The following is an 18246-nucleotide window of genomic DNA, read 5'->3' on the forward strand; positions in this document are numbered from 1 at the left end:
TTTTCTCTACTGTTTGGTGTCAAAGTCTATGCCTCAAGAGCACTGACAGGTTTAGATAGACAAATTGGATTTTTGTAACATCAGTTCTGCAGAAATTTTGTGGATTTTATTGTTGTTTAAACAGTTCTGTCATCTAATGGAAGTTTTTTGTAAGCTGCACTATTGAGGGAAAAATCGGAGCCTGGGTTATGTTTAAAGGAAGATTTTACTTCCCAACACAGAGATATTTACTGTGAAAATCTCATTGTTTGAAGTCTCATGGATCATTGACTGATGCAAAAGAATTTATGTGCTTGAGTGAAAAATTGCTTTCCTGGTATGGTGATACCCCGATATGTAGCCCAGCCAGGCTTATGAACAGATCACATAGAATGAAAATCTTCTTATCTAATGTCTTCCTCGATTAGGTGGAATCAAACTTTGTGGTGGAGAGTTTAAACAGAAAATAAAAAGTTCTCTTTCACCTTAGTGCACTTAATACAGTCTAGCTCTGAATGTTCTTAATTGAGCAGAAATGTAGGACTAACAGCAACCTCGTATGTGTTGTCCTGGTAAAGAAGAAAAGGCACATGGTATCTGTAGTAATGCAGCTGTTGATTTTATTCAAGAAAACTTTGAATACAAGTATATTTTCTTATTTTTTCTTTTAATCCTAGCTTAAAGCTGCCTCTTGTTAAGTATAGTTTTGTTCAGAAGCTTTTTTTTTCTGATTGTCTTCAAAGCTTTTCAAGATATGCACATCAAGGGAACCATAAAAGTACATGAAAGTTATTGATTGTTTGATTTGATTTTGTATTGTGGAATTCTACCTTAAAGGCCTAGTGAAGTCCCTATGCTTAAGGCATTCGGTGGGTTTTTGTTGGATTTTTACCTCAATCTTGACTGTAACAGATGTTTACACCAAGTGTTCTCTGAGTAGCACTTTTGATTTCTTTTGCAAAGGACGGGACAAGGTCTTTTTTTGGAAGGTCAGCTTCTGTTTGCTGTTAAAAGCAAGTGTAGGGCTTGGTTTATATTTTTTTTATCTTCTAAGAGAGTACAACTTCTTTTGACTTCAGAACCAAAAGAAGGAATCATGTTAGAAAACTTAAGTTGGAAAAGTCATGCTCACTGTAGCCTGCAGGCTGTGACCATTAGAAGGAGGTGGTCCTTTGCAGGGAGTATCATTACTGTGGGCCATATTTAGCTATCTTGTAACCTGTTTAAATTTGCCAATAGTCAAGAAAATATAGGAATAATTTTATCTTGGGGAGAATACGTAGTCATGTGAATTGAGGGTTCAGCCGTTGATGCTTTCTAATATGCATACAATCTGAGTGTAGGCTTCTAGACTGTTGCTCTATAATTAGCAATTCAAATATTGGGAATTTTAAATTGTGCTGAGTTGTGCTTAAAGAAATGGAAGTACTTTTTGCTTAAGCACTGTATTGTGGAAGTAGGGAGTGAAATAACAAGGTCTGGAAAAATGTTTTAGGTGACGGTAATGTTAAGGAAGAATATTTACTATTAAAGGAGCATCCTTTTGTCTTTCAGTCTCTAGGCAGAGATCAGAGATTGCTGCTTAGTTTCTGTATGAAAATAAGAATTTCCAGTACAGAATTTATTAATTTTACATACCATGTGTCTGATATGTTTAGTGATGGAAATGAACATGGTAGTTCAGTTATGGAAACTGCATTCTGACTACATTTTTTTTGGTCACTGTATATATATTTTGTTTCTGCTTAAGCAGTATGTCTATTTATGTATCTTGAATGTGGAGAACAGCATGACTTGCCTTTTGCCCATTTTCATTCTTTGAATTGAAGCAAAATATAAATACACAATAGTGTGGTATGCAAAACAAAGTATACTGGCGAAGTGGAAAGACATTGAGAAATGTGCCTTCCTTTAGTAGAAAGCCATTCTTCCCAGTATTGTGCTGTTTGCCTTCCTCTGAACAAAGTCACTTCCCTAGTATCTGTAATTCCTGCATGTAAAGCATAACTTCTCAGAGTACGCTTTAAAAGCCTTTTTAAACATTATCTGTTAGATTTAATGTCCCCTGAAGTCATGCAGGAAGCCTGTGGTAGAGTGAGGGATGTGTGAATCAGACTACTCAATTCACAGTCTTGCTTCTGTCCCTTATTGTGTTAACTTGGCTTTCTTCGTTTTGCCTGCACACCGTTCCTGATTATGAACATTACCTTCTCAGTAGATCCCAACTGTGTTATTGCAATTCAACATACTTAGAACCTATTTTTCTTTAAAGTCATTGAAATGAGATACTTAAAAGTCACTGGCTTGCTTGAAGTATTTGGATCCTAATTTTTTTCCACAGTTTGTTATTATGTGCCGAGTCAGCCTCAGCTTCTGAATATGCAGCATTCTCACATCCTCCTGCAGTTCTCCAACTAAAGTCCATGTTTTGCCAGAGTATTACTTCATTCATCATCCAGAAAGGGTAATTCCTCAGCTCTTGCTTTCCTGTTCTCGTCTGGCCTCTATAAAATGAAGCCTTAGGATGTAGGAGGTCTATATTTTTTTTTATTTTCTTCTCTCCTCATAGTGGATCTTAATATGTGTAAATCCAATGCGAGTCATATACATGATAGGCCTACATGACCATCTGCATGATTGAAGAGATTGCACATGATGTATAGATTGCTGTCAGTTCTGCAAGTGTTAAAAACCTTTCTTTTCCCACATGTGGTCAATTAAATTTGCATTAATTGAATTCCTGTCTTATTCTAGTCCTTCCGTCATCTAGGTCAAGAATTTGGCTTTCTCTGTGATGGAGTTAGCATATATTGAATTTAAGAAGTCACTTCTAAATGGTCCTCATAAGAGATTGCAGAGACTGTGAGGATGAGCAGTCAAAGTCTTGATTAGCTGTTCTGCCAGAGAAGAATAGCAATGACTCAAAACTATGGATGTGTCTTCCCAGGCAAGACTTGAGTGTTATTCCAAGGAGTTCTTTTAAAAAGCCATTTTCTCTGGTAGTAATAAGTAAAGCAACTTTTAAGCAGACAGAATACCTCTCTCAAAATGAAATATGAAGCTCCAGGGTGGTGGTAAAAGAAATACTCTTTCTGGTTCAAGTCACATGTAACAGATCACGGCTGTTAAAGCCCTTTGTCAGTGGAATGAATTGATGTTGGCTGCCTAGTTTCTCTTGTGGGTCATTAGCTTGCCGGCTAATTGGGAAGCTTGTGAGAGGCTTCTCCGTGACGGTGTTTTCTGGTAGAAGAAAACAACCAAGGAATAAACTTAGTTAAGAGCTGTTCATAGTTGGTAACTATTGCTGGTTTATACCCACTTTTGATTAGTGTGTCTATTATGTGATTTGTAATCTTAAAACTGTAGTGCTGCAAAATATTTTAAACTGTAATTCTACTGTCATTGAAATGGCAGTGTGGAATTCCTTATTTATTTTCCAGTAATTTGATAGATGTTTGTGAAAAAGAAATCTATAAAAAGGTTTTTTCCCATTTGGCACCTGGACCTGGAATTCTGTATGGGTTTGTGCATCTTTGTTAACAGTATGAACTGTACAACTGGGTTTTAGATTGTAATGCTGTTTGGATCAGTGGTTTAAAAACAAATTAAACATTGATCTCTCTTCCTTTTAGCTGTGTGAGTTTTGCAGAAGAGTGAAACATTGTATGAACCTGGGGGGGCTTGCTGTGAAGAAAGTAAACAGATGAGAGGAAAGGCACATGGAAGAGATTTGTTTAATAAAAATGCCATCTTTATACTGTTGTTCTTCTGGCTATAACTGCACTTTACCTTTTATTATGGTCTGGGTCCCCAGAGTTGAATTTTGTAAGGCAATTCCAGAACAATTGGGTCAGTCACCCATTATTCATTCAATTACACACAACAGCCTTGCTACTCCTCGTTGGTATCTGTACACAAAGTCCATTTCTTTTTTACATAACCTGACCAGCTTAGACGCCAATTGTGAGAGATGCTAAAAGTCACAGGGAGCTCCAGAGCCTGAGAAAAGAAACGACTAAATGGTTTATTCCCTCTGGCATGCCCAGAGGCAGGCGGGAAGCTGATAATGGCCTTGTTACACATGTGATACTTTGTATTTTGCCCATATATTGCTGTAGAAAGAGTTGAAATTGGAGTCTGGTATGTGGGAAATGTTGTTAAAGCACTTTTACCTAGCTAGCCAGCTGCATTTCTATTTGTTGCCTTACATAGGCGTTGACTTAAGCTGTGAATGAACTATTTCTGAGGGGACTGCCTCATCTGGAGCTGAAGGGACCTCTGTGTGCTATGGTGGTAATGAGGTGATTGGCCTTGCTGGGCTGTAGATTGAAAAGGTATGTGCTCCATGAAGCAGGTTATTAGGGAAAGCAATGCAAATAGCTGTCTCATTAACGTGATTAAATTATACACTGGACAGCTGAATTCTGCCTCTGAGGCTTTCTCTCACTCCTGTGTGCAGCTGGGAAAGACAGTCCATCCAGCCTTTCTGTGGGTGCTCAGTGAGTGCAAGTCCACCTTTGGGTGCTTTGGGGTTCAGTTCTCAAAAGAAAACTGAAATATTTAGAATCAGACAACAGGAATTGTGTGCCTGTCAAAATGGGCACTTGGTCTTAACGTGCTTCCTGAGTAACAGTGACTCGTGCTTTTCTTCATGTAAAATGAATATGATGCTGCCTTATCTGGTGAGAGTGTCACTGAAACAAATCCAGCAATGTTTCTGAAATATTTGGATACTTCAGCAATGAACATTAAAGAAAAGCTCAGAAATAAATTAATAGTTCTTTATTCATGTAGAATATCATCAGGAGGTCATGAAAGTACAATTTTGATAATACAGCTATAAGAAAGAACTGAAATGCTGCTAGTAGGGACTACTGACAGTTAAGTACATGGAATTGAGGGCTGATGAAAGGAAATAGCACATGATAAAGTAACTGAACACTGTACAAAAGTGTATGCCTGCAAATAGGAGGGAGGAGAGTACTGAAGTTGCAAAAGAAATCTCTATACTCAGTAATGTTTGATTTAACTTGGAGTTTTTTAACTTTATCTTAAAAATGTAACTCGTGAATTTATTTACAAACACCAAAGGCCCAGGGTTACATAGTGTTCAGTAATATCAAAGTAGTAAACCTACCTGGTTATGTATGGGGAAAAAATCCTTGAATTTATTCATATAAGCTCATCTCATTTTCACCCTACTGTTGAATCAGCTTGGTACAAATATTTTCATAAGTTTTTATGAAACTAAACAAACTGAACAGTGATATTTCATGTAAAATTACTGTGAGACTAAGTGGCTACAGCTGAACTTTTCCTGGCAGAGTTGGAAACTGGCTTATGAGAAGATAGTTAACTGCAAACTCTTTGTTTCAGAAACATTTTTGTGTTAGGTGTTTGGATGGTAGCCTAGCAAAGCCCTTTTCCTAGAGACTGGGAACTTCCAACATAATATGGTTACACAAATAATCATAATTGTGTTTCAGATGGTAAGTAAAATGTGTATAGACTCATTAATTAAAAACTGTAAAGCTAGTGTATGAACCATTTTGCAAACAAACAGGATTAAGTGGGTAGAAATTACGTCTAAAAAGTGTTGGTCACTAGCAACACTGAACCCAAATATACAGATTTTATCATGGTATTGGCTCTTCTGTGTTACTATGAGTCGTTTTAAAACCTATGTGCTTTTCTGTGAAAATGTGTCTTATTTATCAGAGTTCAACTATTTAATTTTATTTTAATCCCTTCTAGCCTTCAGGAAAAAGAACAATCGTTCAGCATGTCCATTAAAGAAACTACTGCAAAAGTAAGTATACGTGTTTCTAGTTCTTTAGAATATTTAATGAAGGAGGTAATAGCTTGCATCTTAATAACTTATCTGTGGATGTTTTGATTGTTTTTATAGTATTTCTTCTAAAGAGATTTTGCATGTAAATATTTTTAAACATTTAGGAACAGATTTCATGAAAAGAAAATGAGCTCTAGTCGCAACTGAAATTTTTCACTTTTAATACAGAGCCTCTTATTTTCCTGTCTGATTGGTTTTGTTGGTGTGAAGGAAGAGTATAAATGAAGTACCTCCCTTCCCTGCCTTTTCACTAATAATAAACTAGCAATCCTCATCCAAGTGGCTAAGAAGGCCAATGGCATCCTGGCTTGTATCAGAAATAATGTGACTAGCAGGACCAGGGAAGTGATTGTCCCCCTGTAGTCAGCACTGATGAAGGTGCATCTTGAGGGTTGTGTTCAGTTTTGGGCCCTTCACTAGAAGAAAGACACTGAGGTGCTGAAGCTTGTCCACAGACAGACGATGAAGCTGGTGAATGGTCTGAAGCACAAGTCAGATGAGGAGCAGCTGAGGGAGCTGGGGCTATTTAGCCTATGGAAGAGGAGGCTGAGGCGAGATGTGATCACTCTCTACAACTACCTGAAAGGAGATTATAGGAAGGTGGGGAGTCGGTCTCTTCTCCCAAGTAACAAGAGGAAGTGGCCTCGCTTTGTGCCAGGGGAGGTTTAGATTGGACATTGGGAAGAACTTTTTTCACTCAGAGGGTTGTTAGACACTGACATATGCTGCCCAGGGCGATGGTGCAGTCATCATCCATTAAGATACTTAAAACGTGTGTAGATGAGGCAGTTAGGGATGTGTTTTATTGGTGGGCTTGGCAGTGTTAGGTTAGTGGAGTTATTCTATGGTTCTGTCCCCCTTCGATACAAAGAGAAGTGATGTGGCATATTTAAACATACATTTTGGTTCTAACTAGAGATGTTAATACTTTTCCTTTAATTTTCTTATTTCTCATGGCTTTCTTCTGAGAAATAATACTGGAGTTAGCTTTTTATTTCTGAGTGGCTCAGTGAGTCATCTTTTGCATACCCCTCCCTCTGTCTGTCTTTATTTTGAGTTCATTCTTCTCAATTCTTTGCTTATGAACACATCTTGGGGAAAAAGTAGTATAGACCATTACAACATCATCCTTGTCCTTGTAATTTTTTAATGCCTATGAATAAAGTATTAAGGAAAAGATTGTAATTGACCTACAGCTCATGTACTAAAATGAGACAAGCTGTCTCAAAGCTAAAACATCAGTTAGAGACTTTTTTGCTTTCTGCCCTGAAAAAATGTGTCTCTTGAAGTTTTATTTGTAACTGTAGTGTCTAGAGACCTTTTCAGTAAGAGCTGAAACATTGGATACCAATTGAGAAGTCTGGAAGGTAGAATTCCACAGCCTGTTTCTTTAAAAATTCAATAGGTAAAATATTATTTTAATTTCATTCCATTCATTTGTGATGGCTTTTATTTATTAGAGAGGATAAATAGGAAGCATGTTATGAGACTCTTCCAAATGATTTGTTTATTCAAATTGAATTATTGTATTATTTCTTCACTGCTTGGGAAAAACACTACTTTGTCAAAGGTCTTTTTTTTTTTTCCCCCCCATGTGCTACTAGTATTTACATGGCCTTTTCTGCCTCCTCTGTGTTGTTTTCAGCTGAGGCTGCAAAAGCTAAGGTTAGCCCGTTAATGAAGGGAACAACCTCCTTCCTTCACCACCTTCCTTCAGAAATTAATATCTGTTTTTGCTAATGCCAAGATAGTGCTGTATGGGAGAGCCAGACTGGTTGTCCTTTCCTTTAGTCAATGTAAAGAGAATTTTTCTATCTTTTCCAAAGTGCTGTTGTAAAGAGATGCGAAGGTTACTCAAAACTTTTTTTTTTTTTGAGATGACTGGAGGAAGAGTAAATTTCAGTGCTTTAGTCAGTGTCCTTGTTTCTGCTGCTTTAGAGTAATATCATATGCTGGCAAGATGACAGTGGGTAAATTTGCCTTTGATATTTTGCTGCTTTTCATCTTGATTCTACATATCTTTCTAACTGGCATCCTACTGGTTTCAGACTACTTTTTTGAGTAGAGTTTATGTGTCTGAATACAGATTTGTAAGGTATATTCCTAAACAAGAGTCTTCACAAACTACTGAAGATTTTAAAATAGATACAGTAAAATAAATACAGTGGTATTTGGCTGTAAAAGAACTTCCCTGAAATGGAAAGGGAGATTTTTTTTTTTTGGCTAGGAGCTTGTTGATCCATGGGCTGCAGCAGAGCTGGTCACTGAAACAGGGAAAGGGCATTGCTGGGGCCCAAGTCACAGGTGCTTGCAGGCTGGTTAGGGGTAGGTGGCACATTCCCTGGGAGCAAGGAAGACACTGTCTTTGTAAATATTAGCTAAGAAATAACCTTTCCTCAGTGGCTGAATAAACTGCTGCAATGAATAATGGTAGCTGTTAGTAATATTAAATAATTAGGAAACATGAGAACAGTTGGAATTTGTGGAGTAGAACTGATGTAATGTAGAAGCACTATTAGTTTAGGAAATGTTATGTTGTTTTGCCTCTCCCAGTTGCTCATTTAGTTTTGTCAAACTATGCCACATGATAGCTCTGAAGATTAATGTTATTCATTTATCTACAGAATACTTGTGACATGGGTACAAGCAGAGGCTTGGTAACATACTTATCTCCTGTTCCAGAAGAATCATCTCTGTGACCTAGAGGAACTTCCTTTCAGCTTCTGGTCCCTGCATTCAGTCCATTAATAAAGAATGCCAGTGAGCTTTGTTCTGACAGTAGTGCTTACAAAGTGGACAGTGTTCACTAGAAACTGATTAAACCTCCTAGCTTATTTTGCATAATTACCAAACAGCTGTCTGCTGGTAATGACTTTAAGTTACTACCAGCATGGGATATATTCATGCAGTTTTCCTGGAGCTGAAAGATTCCCCATCTAATTGCAATTCACTGAGCCATTCAATGCCCCTAAAGAGAGAGTGCTGCTTAAAAAGAAGTCATTAGAAACTTTCAGATTTATTTTGGAGATGTTAGACAGAAATGGCCTTTGGGTTCTTTGTGCACATTTATTCACCTCTGACAGGTTTGGGGTTTTTAAAACATTTTAGGTGAAGTAGTAGGCAATTCATTTTGAAGGGGGAGCTGAAACAAAGTGAAATATCTGGGAATTAAAAAATTATAATAGATGCAGCAGTGATGAAATATATGTTTTTTAAATTAATAGGGAGAGTCTGAAGTCTTTAGATAGTAACAGTGCTGCTTGGAGGATAGTTCTGTTGATTCAAGAAAAAAATAAGACCCATTTATGGTTAATAGATTCTCTCAGCTAAAGCAAGGGAGTATTATTCATTTTAAAGGATTTACAGCTAGTGTCAGATCTGAGTTATAATACTTTAATTGTACAAACAGATAAGCCATTAGATCTGTAAGACTTTTGCTGTTAAGTGAAGTGATAGCTGTGCTTCCCTTCGTAAGCATGGTGTTTGCAGGGGAAAAATAAAGTCAAGAAGAGCAAGGAAACTTTCTTCTGGAGATTTCATTTCATATCTCCTCTCTTCACAACTGGCCTGTGCCTCTCTTAACTATTGCTTTACCTTTGTTTCCAATGAATGCAATGTTTCCTCAAGCTACAGTTTTAAGCAAGTGTTTGATATCTGCCTTCAGAATGAGAGATGCATCTCTGCCGGATGAGGGATTTTTCTGTTTGTTCGTTTTTCTTCATAGATTATGGACTATGGAGTAAGAACCAATATGTTTGATTATATAAGAGCTATAGGAATTGTGTTTGCTGTATATGGTCCTTTTGAGGTGGTAATGTACACACTTAAATGTACAGTACAGAAACAGTTGAACTTCCTTTCTTTTTACTCCCGCCTCTCTCTGTTTTTAATACCAATCCTGATTCATTGCTGAAAGAACTTTGAGTTAAAAAGATAAAAAAAGAGAGAGAAATCAGAAACCTGAACCCTGATTGGGTCTCCCGATTGTGAAACAAAGTACAATATTGAGCTTTTATAGCCTTATTTATTGCCTGTGCAGAGAATTAAGGATGGCTGCATTGCCTTTTTTCAGATAAGATGCGCAGGATGGTATATGTTGTAAAAAAATTGCTGTACATTCTATGTTATGACATCTTAAACTCCAACTGTTGGCTTATTTATGCACCATTCTAATTCTGAAATTATACAGAGTTCCTAAGATGGCCTTTATTTTATGAGCAGCCTCACTATCTAGTAGTGAAACATATCCTCTCTCATGCAGGTAGCTAATACTAATACCATTCTCTGTTTTTATAATAGAATGTGTGGGAAGAAGTTTTGATTTGTGTTGGGTATTTCTGTAAAGACATCTCTTTTTATTAAGCTTCTTTACTTTGCTGTAGGATGTTATGTCCTGTCTGTAAACCAAGAACATTTGAAACGCTTATACTTATACATGAATGAATTATGTATCATAGCTGTCTGCCTCAATCTAGGTTTGCACAAGTCAGAAACTCTGCAGTACTTTGAGGAGGAAAGTGAATGATATTGAGACTCAACTACCAGCTCTTCTTGAAGCCAAAATGTTGGCTGTTTCAGGTAAGTTTTTAAGTGATGAGAAGGACTAGCAGTAATGAGTGATGTGTTAGAGCAGTTGTTGACCTTTTCATAGTTGAAACTTCATAGGAAAAGTCCTTGATGTGCACTTCTGTAGAACCCTTGAAGTCATGGCAAATTTGGCAGAACTGGGCTATGCCATGCCACAGGCAGGATACTTCAGGCTGCTTTCCACAGTTGGTAACTACTGGCGAAGCACATACTGCGTAGTAGGCAGTTCACCTATGGAAAAACAACACGTTCTTTGAATGTTAAGTTGATAAATACTTATCAATAGCTGTTCCTGGACCTTATAACTGATAATGCCTAGAGCTAAGAGCATAAATTTACAACAAAGATATAATAATTACAAGTATGGCTTTAAATGACACTGTAAAATGGAATACAATAATTGACAACTTCTGCTGTTCAGATCATTAAACAACCAAGGTTGGCAGCAAAAAAGCAATTTGGTCCTTGGAGCACTCGTGCATATTATTTACAACCAGTAAAACATTGAAATGTGATTACAAAGTCTGATACATAACAATTTTACAGGCTACTTATTTAGGATTGTTTCACTGTTCACTAAGGGAGAAAGGCAAAGAACAGTTCTGGCTCATGTAGAGAAATGGATTTTCTAATTCAGCAGGTTGTTTGCAGATGTGCAAGTAGGTGTCTCTTTGCTAGACACTTGCATCAGGCAGCTGAACAGGACAAAGGTACAAGGAATTTTTCGGTACTATACTAAGTAAAAAAGGACTAGAGAGTTTTTTCATATATGTCAAGGCACGAGATTGTACCTATCTGTTGTTGATTTACCTTCTCAATTAGGTATATGAATCTAGCACTGACACACACAAATTATTTTAAACCTCATGCGATATCACATGGTTTGTTTGCCAGAAATGGATAATGTTTCCAGCAATGGAAATTAAAGACTAGATCTTGTGCTGGTGCTGACCACGCTCATTTTCCTTGCTTCTCATAACACATTTTTGAAATAGAAACCCTCTCTATTTCACTGTGTCCACCTGCAAGAGGTGAGCTGAGCAATCACCCCTCTCTGCCTGTGGGCTGTTTGAGTGTAGGTAATTTTCTCTCTTTCAGAAACAAGGTCAAAGTTTTCCCAGCCATTTAATGACTTTCTTGAGAACAAAATAGCCCATAAACTAGACATGCAACTGCTGCGTGCTGTCAGCAGGAAGCACTTGGCCAGAAAAGATTTACCTCAGCCTGACACTTGGAGAGAGTAAATGATGGCTTGAAGATTATTTCCAAAACATTCTTGCTTTATACTTGTTAGCTCCTAAAAAAGATTTCTGGTTTCAGGAATGAATTCAAAAGAAAATTTAATGCTGATGTTTCTATAAACTGTTTTCAAAGTACCATGACTAAAATTGCTGTTTTGTAGTTTATAAGAAGTATCAGGGCTATTTCTTAGTATTGATAAAAAGCACTGCTTCTTTTTTTTTTATTCTTACTCTGAAAACCTCTTAGTTCAGGGAATTTTAATGACTGTGAATGATACAATCCTAAGGCAAAATTCTGGAGGGGACTGGTTGAAAATAGAGGATGAGAAGGTAATTTGGTGACAGTGGATTCTGTAATTTCTCTACCTCATTGTATGTTATGGATACATTTAGTTGATGTGATAGCACTTGTTTGTGTCAAATGCAGAGCAGTATGTAGAGGATACAGGGGAAATATAGGAATTTTAAAAAAGTCTCTCTGAAGACCTGAAAGTAAGAAAAAATCTGAAAAAAAGGAATTATTTTAGTTTTCGAGTATGAAGTGATAAAATCAGAAAAACTAGGATGCATAATGAATTGCAGCTATAGCAGAGAAGCAAGTCAAGAAGAAAGTCAGGTTATTTTCTCCTCCATCCTGTTCACTAAAGGGGGAGTCTGCAATGAAAAAAATCAGTCAAATGAACTCCTGGCTGAGAGGCTGATGTTGGCGGGAAGGCTTTGAGTTTTTAACAATGGATCGTACCTTTGGGACTACAGCTTCATAGGACGGGATGGGATTAATCTCTCCCGTAAGGGCACTGCAGTATTTGGGAATAGGCTAGCAAACTTGATAAAGAGGCCTTTAAACTAATGGGGGTGGGGGGAGAAGCAACATAGAACAAGCCGTACCCTCTAGCAGGGAAACAGGGCAGGACAGAGAATGCAATGATAAGTGCCCTTAATCTGCACACTAGGGATTGACCTGCTGGAGAGCAGCTCTGCAGAGAGAGACCTGGGAGTCCTGGTTGATAATAAACTAATCATGAGGTTATTTCAGGAGAAAGTAGAGCAGACAAGAGGATAAGCCAAGTCGGAGAATGACTTTTCTATTTTATTGTCAGTAGCATTGCTAACAATTGCATGGAACTTTCTCAGTTCCACTGTGGCACTACAACCCAAGCACGCTGCTTATCACTATGTCAGCTGTGTTTGACAAGCTGTTTAACCCTCCCCAAGCACAAATTTATGAAGAGAACTCTTGCCTTCAGAATCAGGCATCCCTTGTATCTCAAACACTCAGATTCATTGCCAAAAATGTTATTTTTATATATATATATATATATATACTCAACATGAGCCAGCAATGGTCTCTCGTGGCCAAGAAGGCCAATGGCATCCTGGAATGCACCAAGAAGAGTGTAACCAGCAGGTCAAGGGGCGTCCTGCTCCCTCTCTACTGTGCCCTGATGAGACCCCATGTGGAGTTCTGTGTCCAGTTCTGGGGTCCCCAGCTCAAGAGGGACAGAGAACTTCTGGAAAGAGTCGAGCACAGGGCCACCAAGATGATCAGGGGACTTTCATACGAGGAAGGGCTGCGGGAACTGGGGCTGTTTAGTCTGGAGAAGAGGAAACTGGGGGGGGGGGATCTTATTAATATTTACAAATATCTAAAGGGTAGGTGTCAGGAGGTTGGGGCATCCTTTTTTCTATTGTATCTGGCAACAGGACAAGGGGTAATGGGATGAAGCTGGAACACAAAAAGTTCCACTTAAATATAAGAAAAAACTATTGCAGTGTTCAGGTGAGGGAGCCCTGGCACAGGCTGCCCAGGGAGGGTGTGGAGTCTCCCTCCTTGGAGGTCTTGAAAACCCCCCTGAACGTGTTCCTATGCAACCTGATCTAGGTTGACCTGCTAGGGTTGGACTAGATGATCTCTAAAGGTCCCTTCCAACCCTACCATTCCATGATTCTATGAAAATTTGGGGTAAATGCAGAAGAGGAAAGAGGAAGGAATAGCTTTTTTTTATTTAACAAGGCAAAAACAGTGAGCAGAAGGTAATATAGAGAAGGATGAATTATTCAATTTCTGTGTATTCCTATGGAGAAGAAGGTCATAACATGTAAAATCCTGGTTAAGATTTAAGCAAGATACTGTATGTATGTATCCCCTGAACAGGCAGCTAGGGGATTGTTAATGAACAGACAGGATATATTAAATTGTTAGAAGGCGGGAGAATCTTCAGTTGGATAATATTCAATCATTTAAGGAAAGACATGGAATAGCATGAAATTCAATGAGGATTACAGTGTGTATGTATAAATATGCAGTAATAGTAACATTTGGTCATAGTTAGAGGTTTTTATTTAGTCTGGAAGCATCAGGCAGGGTTGAATGTCTATTATTTCTTTTTTTACTGTAGCAGATAATTCATTCAAACAACAGTACTAATGAATACCGAGAATTATTTTTCTCTAGACAGCTGTTGCATCATTTTTGTTTAGCGTAGTGTTTTCCTTGAGTTAAGTGGTTTTGGAACAGGATCAAAGCAAAAAGGTAACCGAATAGAGTTGCACACATCTGCCTTAATGTATCCCAAAAGTTAACTTAGGTCAGCTTAAAAATCTAGTCATTGATACATTAGTTTTCAGAGCTTACATGTGATGACTTGGAAAACATGATATATACCTCAGCCTTCGATGGCTACCTTGATAGTTTCAGCCAACATTCCTCTTATAGATGAACTGTACTTTATATTCCAAACATATTGATTTACAGCATTGGTGCATTTTCAGCAGAAAATGTAAGAATATAGCCAATCTTATTTTAAGAGAAAAATATCCCAATAAATGCAGTGTAAGCATAACAGTTCTTTTACTCCTGTCAATACAACACCTCGGAGTTTAAGGTGGTAGATTAAATGGTAATGTAAAGACATTAGAGATGATGCTACATATGTTAGTGTCTCTCCTCCCTATTGTTTTGTCCTTGAAAGAAGTGTAAAATTAAATGTGGAGGAGAAAGAAAGACAATTTGTGAATCTTTGTATTATTAAAGGCTATAGAATAAATACATTAGATTAACCTGACCTAGGTGGACCTGCTTGAGCAGGGGGGTTGGATTAGATGATCTTTAGAGGTCCCAGCCCCTACCATTTTGTGATTCAGTGAGATTTCATATGAAAATAACCTGCCCATAGTTAAATGTTCAAGAAATTATTTCCCGAAGTTACAATTCAGACACTTCATATCAACAACTCCCTTACTTCGGATTGGCATTTACCTGTTGTGATAAATAACTTGCAATTAATATTCCTGAGATGCTAGTCCAGAATTTTTCTCCAAACATGATTAGTAGAATCTTGTTATATTGTTTATGGTTTTGAAGTCAGTAGCTTTAGCTAATTATAGCTAACAAGTACTCCTGATTGCATGAGATGCTACTGTTGACATACAGATCTGAAAATACTTATTGATGAAATCTTATGGTTTAGCATCTAGCAGATTTTTTTAATAAAACAGAACACCTTCATGTCAGTGCTTAGAAACCTGCATGTGATTGTTGTAACAGTTGCTTCTTGTAAACGTGTTAAAAGGTACTGTAAAAATTTTGTCATCATTTAGGGAAAGAACATGGCTGTACATAATACTCCATTCTTTTGATTGGCATCCAGTTGACGGCCAGTCAGGAGTGTTGTCCCCCAGGGCTCAATACTGAGGCCACTCCTGTTTAGTATCTTTATTAATGATCCAGATGAGGGGACAGAGTGCACCCTTAGTAAGTTTGCAAATGACACCAAACTTGGTGGAAGTGTTGATCCACTTGAGGGTAGGAAGCAGAGAGATCTAGATAGGCTGGAGTGCAGAGCCAAGGTCAATTCCATGCATTTCTATCAGGCCAAGTGCTGGGTCCTGCACTTGGGCCACGACAACCCCCAGCAGTGCTACAGGCTTGGGGAGGAGTGGCTGGAAAGCTGCCAGGCAGAGAGGGGCCTGGGAGTGTTGGTTGACAGCGACTGAACATGAGCCAGCAGAGTGCCCAGGTAGCCAAGAAGGCCAATGGCATCCTGGCCTGGATCAGGAACAGCATTGTCAGCAGGAGGAGGGAGGTGATTATTCCCCTGTACTCAGCTTTGGTGAGGCTGCACCTCAAATACTGTGTCCAGTTATGGGCCCTTCTCTACAAGGACATTGAGGTGCTGGAGAGAATCCAGAGGTGGGCTACCAAGCTAGTAAAGGATGTGGAGCATGTCTCCTATGAGGAACGGCTAAGGGATCTGGGGCTGTTTAGCCTGGAGATAAGAAAGCTCAGGGGAGACCTTATAGCTCTCTACAACTACCTGAAAGGAAGTTGTAGCAAGACGGGGTTTGATTTGTTCTCCCTAATAACGAGCAATAGAATGAGAGGAAAAGGCCTCAAGTTGCTCCAGGGAAGGTTCAGGTTGGATATGAGGGATTTCTTTTACTGAAAGTGTTGTCAGGCATTGCAACAGGCTGCCCAGGGAGGTGGTGGAGTTACTGTACCTGGAAGTGTTTAAGAGACGGGTGGATGTTGCACTTAGGGAAATGGTCTAGTGGGTGATAGGACTGGGACAAGGACTGGGCTCCATCTTAAAGGTCTTTTCTAGCTGAAACTATTCCATGATTTTATGTCTATTTAGCAGAATTATTTAAGGGAGAATAAATTGTGGATGAAATAACCTGAGACCTGTAAGAAAATTCAAATAGGACAATATGTAAGTAAGAGTGAATGATTTGACCCTGACTGAATGCCAGGTGCCCACCATGCCAGTCTATCACCTCTCTCCTCAGCAAGCCAGGAGGGGAGAAAATAGGATGAAAGCCTCATGGGTTAAAATAAAAGCAGTTTAATAAAGAAATAGCAAAGCCATGCATAGCATCAGCAGCAATGTCTGATCACCTCCTGAGAAGAAGGACTGTGGTACACGTAACGGTTGCTTTGGAATGCCAAAGTGAATCATGCCTCCTCTTTCCTGCTCCTCTCCCCGAGTATATATTGCTGAGCTAATGTCATATGGTATGGAATATGTCCTTGGTCAGCCTGGGTCAGCTGTGCTGGCTGTGGCCGCTCCCAGGATCCTGCCCACCCACAGCTCCTGGTGAAGATGGGTGAGGAAATGCTGGAGGGGACAGCTTTGATACTGCATGAGCAGTAGCTACAACACTGATGTGCTATCAATATGCGTTTTTACCTGCCAACAGAAGACACAGCACTACAAGGGCTGCTGTGGAAAATCACTGCTATCCCAGACCCAATACATATAGAAATATTATTCAACTTTATTTTCCTAGTTTGGGCTGTTCTGCAGGAGAACAAATCATATGCGAGAAATGTGTTTCTCATTTTTCCTTAGTGAGAAAATAATTTGGGAATAGGAGGGAGGATGTAAACTAAAATGAATTTTTAGTCATTTTTTTCCTGTTTCCTGTATTTGAATATAAGAGGTTATTTGTATTTTTACAATGGCTTTCTAGACTGTTATGTGGATTTTTTTTTCCCTCTTGTGAATGCATAACATTGTGGGACTAGATAGCTGGAATATGGCTAGCAGGGAGCTAAGGAGACATGAATGAAATACTGAATTCATTATATAGTTATCTGAGATGCATGTCATTAACTTTCCTTATGTCTTTGCAAAAACAAATTAGATGCAAACACAGAAGTTAAAATTAGGTGATTTGTAAGTAGTTTAAAAAAAGTAGAAATCCTAGTCTTTAAAACTGTCTGTACTGGTAAGGGATCATATGTCATCATTCTGTAATTAGCTCTATCTCTATTTCATTAAATACCTGCAATTGGAAGCTGTTTGGAAATACTGTTTTGGCATGATTTTCAGCAGTATAACAAAAAGGATTTTTAGCTCATGTCAGTGTAGAAGTATAGTTTATAAATAGCATGACATAAATAGCAGGTACCATATTTTCACAAAACTCAATGCTAGGACTGTTGCTCCTTTGCCTGCTCTTCGATGCTCATTTAGGGCAAGTTCTGCATGGCTCAGAAAGCAACCGTAACAAATAAACTCTCCAGTCTTCCATCTTTGGGTGCTAAGCTGTTGGGAGTGAGATTGTTAGAAAGGTAACAGAGTGTTCAGGCTGGGAGATGCCAGTGCAAACTGAATGACATTTTCAGCCATACATCTGTGTGTTTTGGTGATGTGGATGTCTTGTTTTCATGCCTGCACTGTATTCTGTCACTTCATGCAGAAATATGTACAGGCATGAAGTTCTTGATGTGATGCTGAGATCTTCCACAGACATGCTAACATACAACTCTTAATTTGTCTTTTGTTGTAAGGCAATGGTGCGACTGTTGTGTCTCTCCTGTTTGAGAGCAGTTGTTTGGTAAGTCAGAGAACTCTGCTAGTCTTAGAGGTAAAACCACCAATGCTTCTCTTTGCCTTTTCATGAAGGCTTAGTTTTTTAATGAATTTGAGTCTGATAGAGATGTATTATCAGATGACATAGCTGGTTCATCACTTTGAGGTTTTTGCTTCCAGCAGCATTCTCGGTTAATGGCTCAGATACATATTGAGATTAATTTTTCTCCATGCCTATATTGCAGTGTCTGGCTGCAGCATACAGTACGGT

General features: G+C 38.5%; 1 protein-coding gene across 1 annotated transcript in view; it reads left to right on the plus strand.

The window, feature by feature from the left end:
* The window catches only part of DISC1 (DISC1 scaffold protein), a 211701-nt gene that overhangs the window by 78207 nt on the left and 115248 nt on the right, over positions 1 to 18246 (plus strand). Inside the window, exons 7-8 of the mRNA XM_061990989.1 lie at positions 5734 to 5788; positions 10306 to 10408. Coding sequence (XP_061846973.1) covers positions 5734 to 5788; positions 10306 to 10408 — 158 coding nt within the window. The remainder of the gene's footprint in view (positions 1 to 5733; positions 5789 to 10305; positions 10409 to 18246) is intronic.

Source organism: Colius striatus, chromosome 2 (assembly GCF_028858725.1).
Source record: "Colius striatus isolate bColStr4 chromosome 2, bColStr4.1.hap1, whole genome shotgun sequence".
In the NCBI taxonomy this organism is placed as follows: Eukaryota; Metazoa; Chordata; class Aves; order Coliiformes; family Coliidae; genus Colius; species Colius striatus.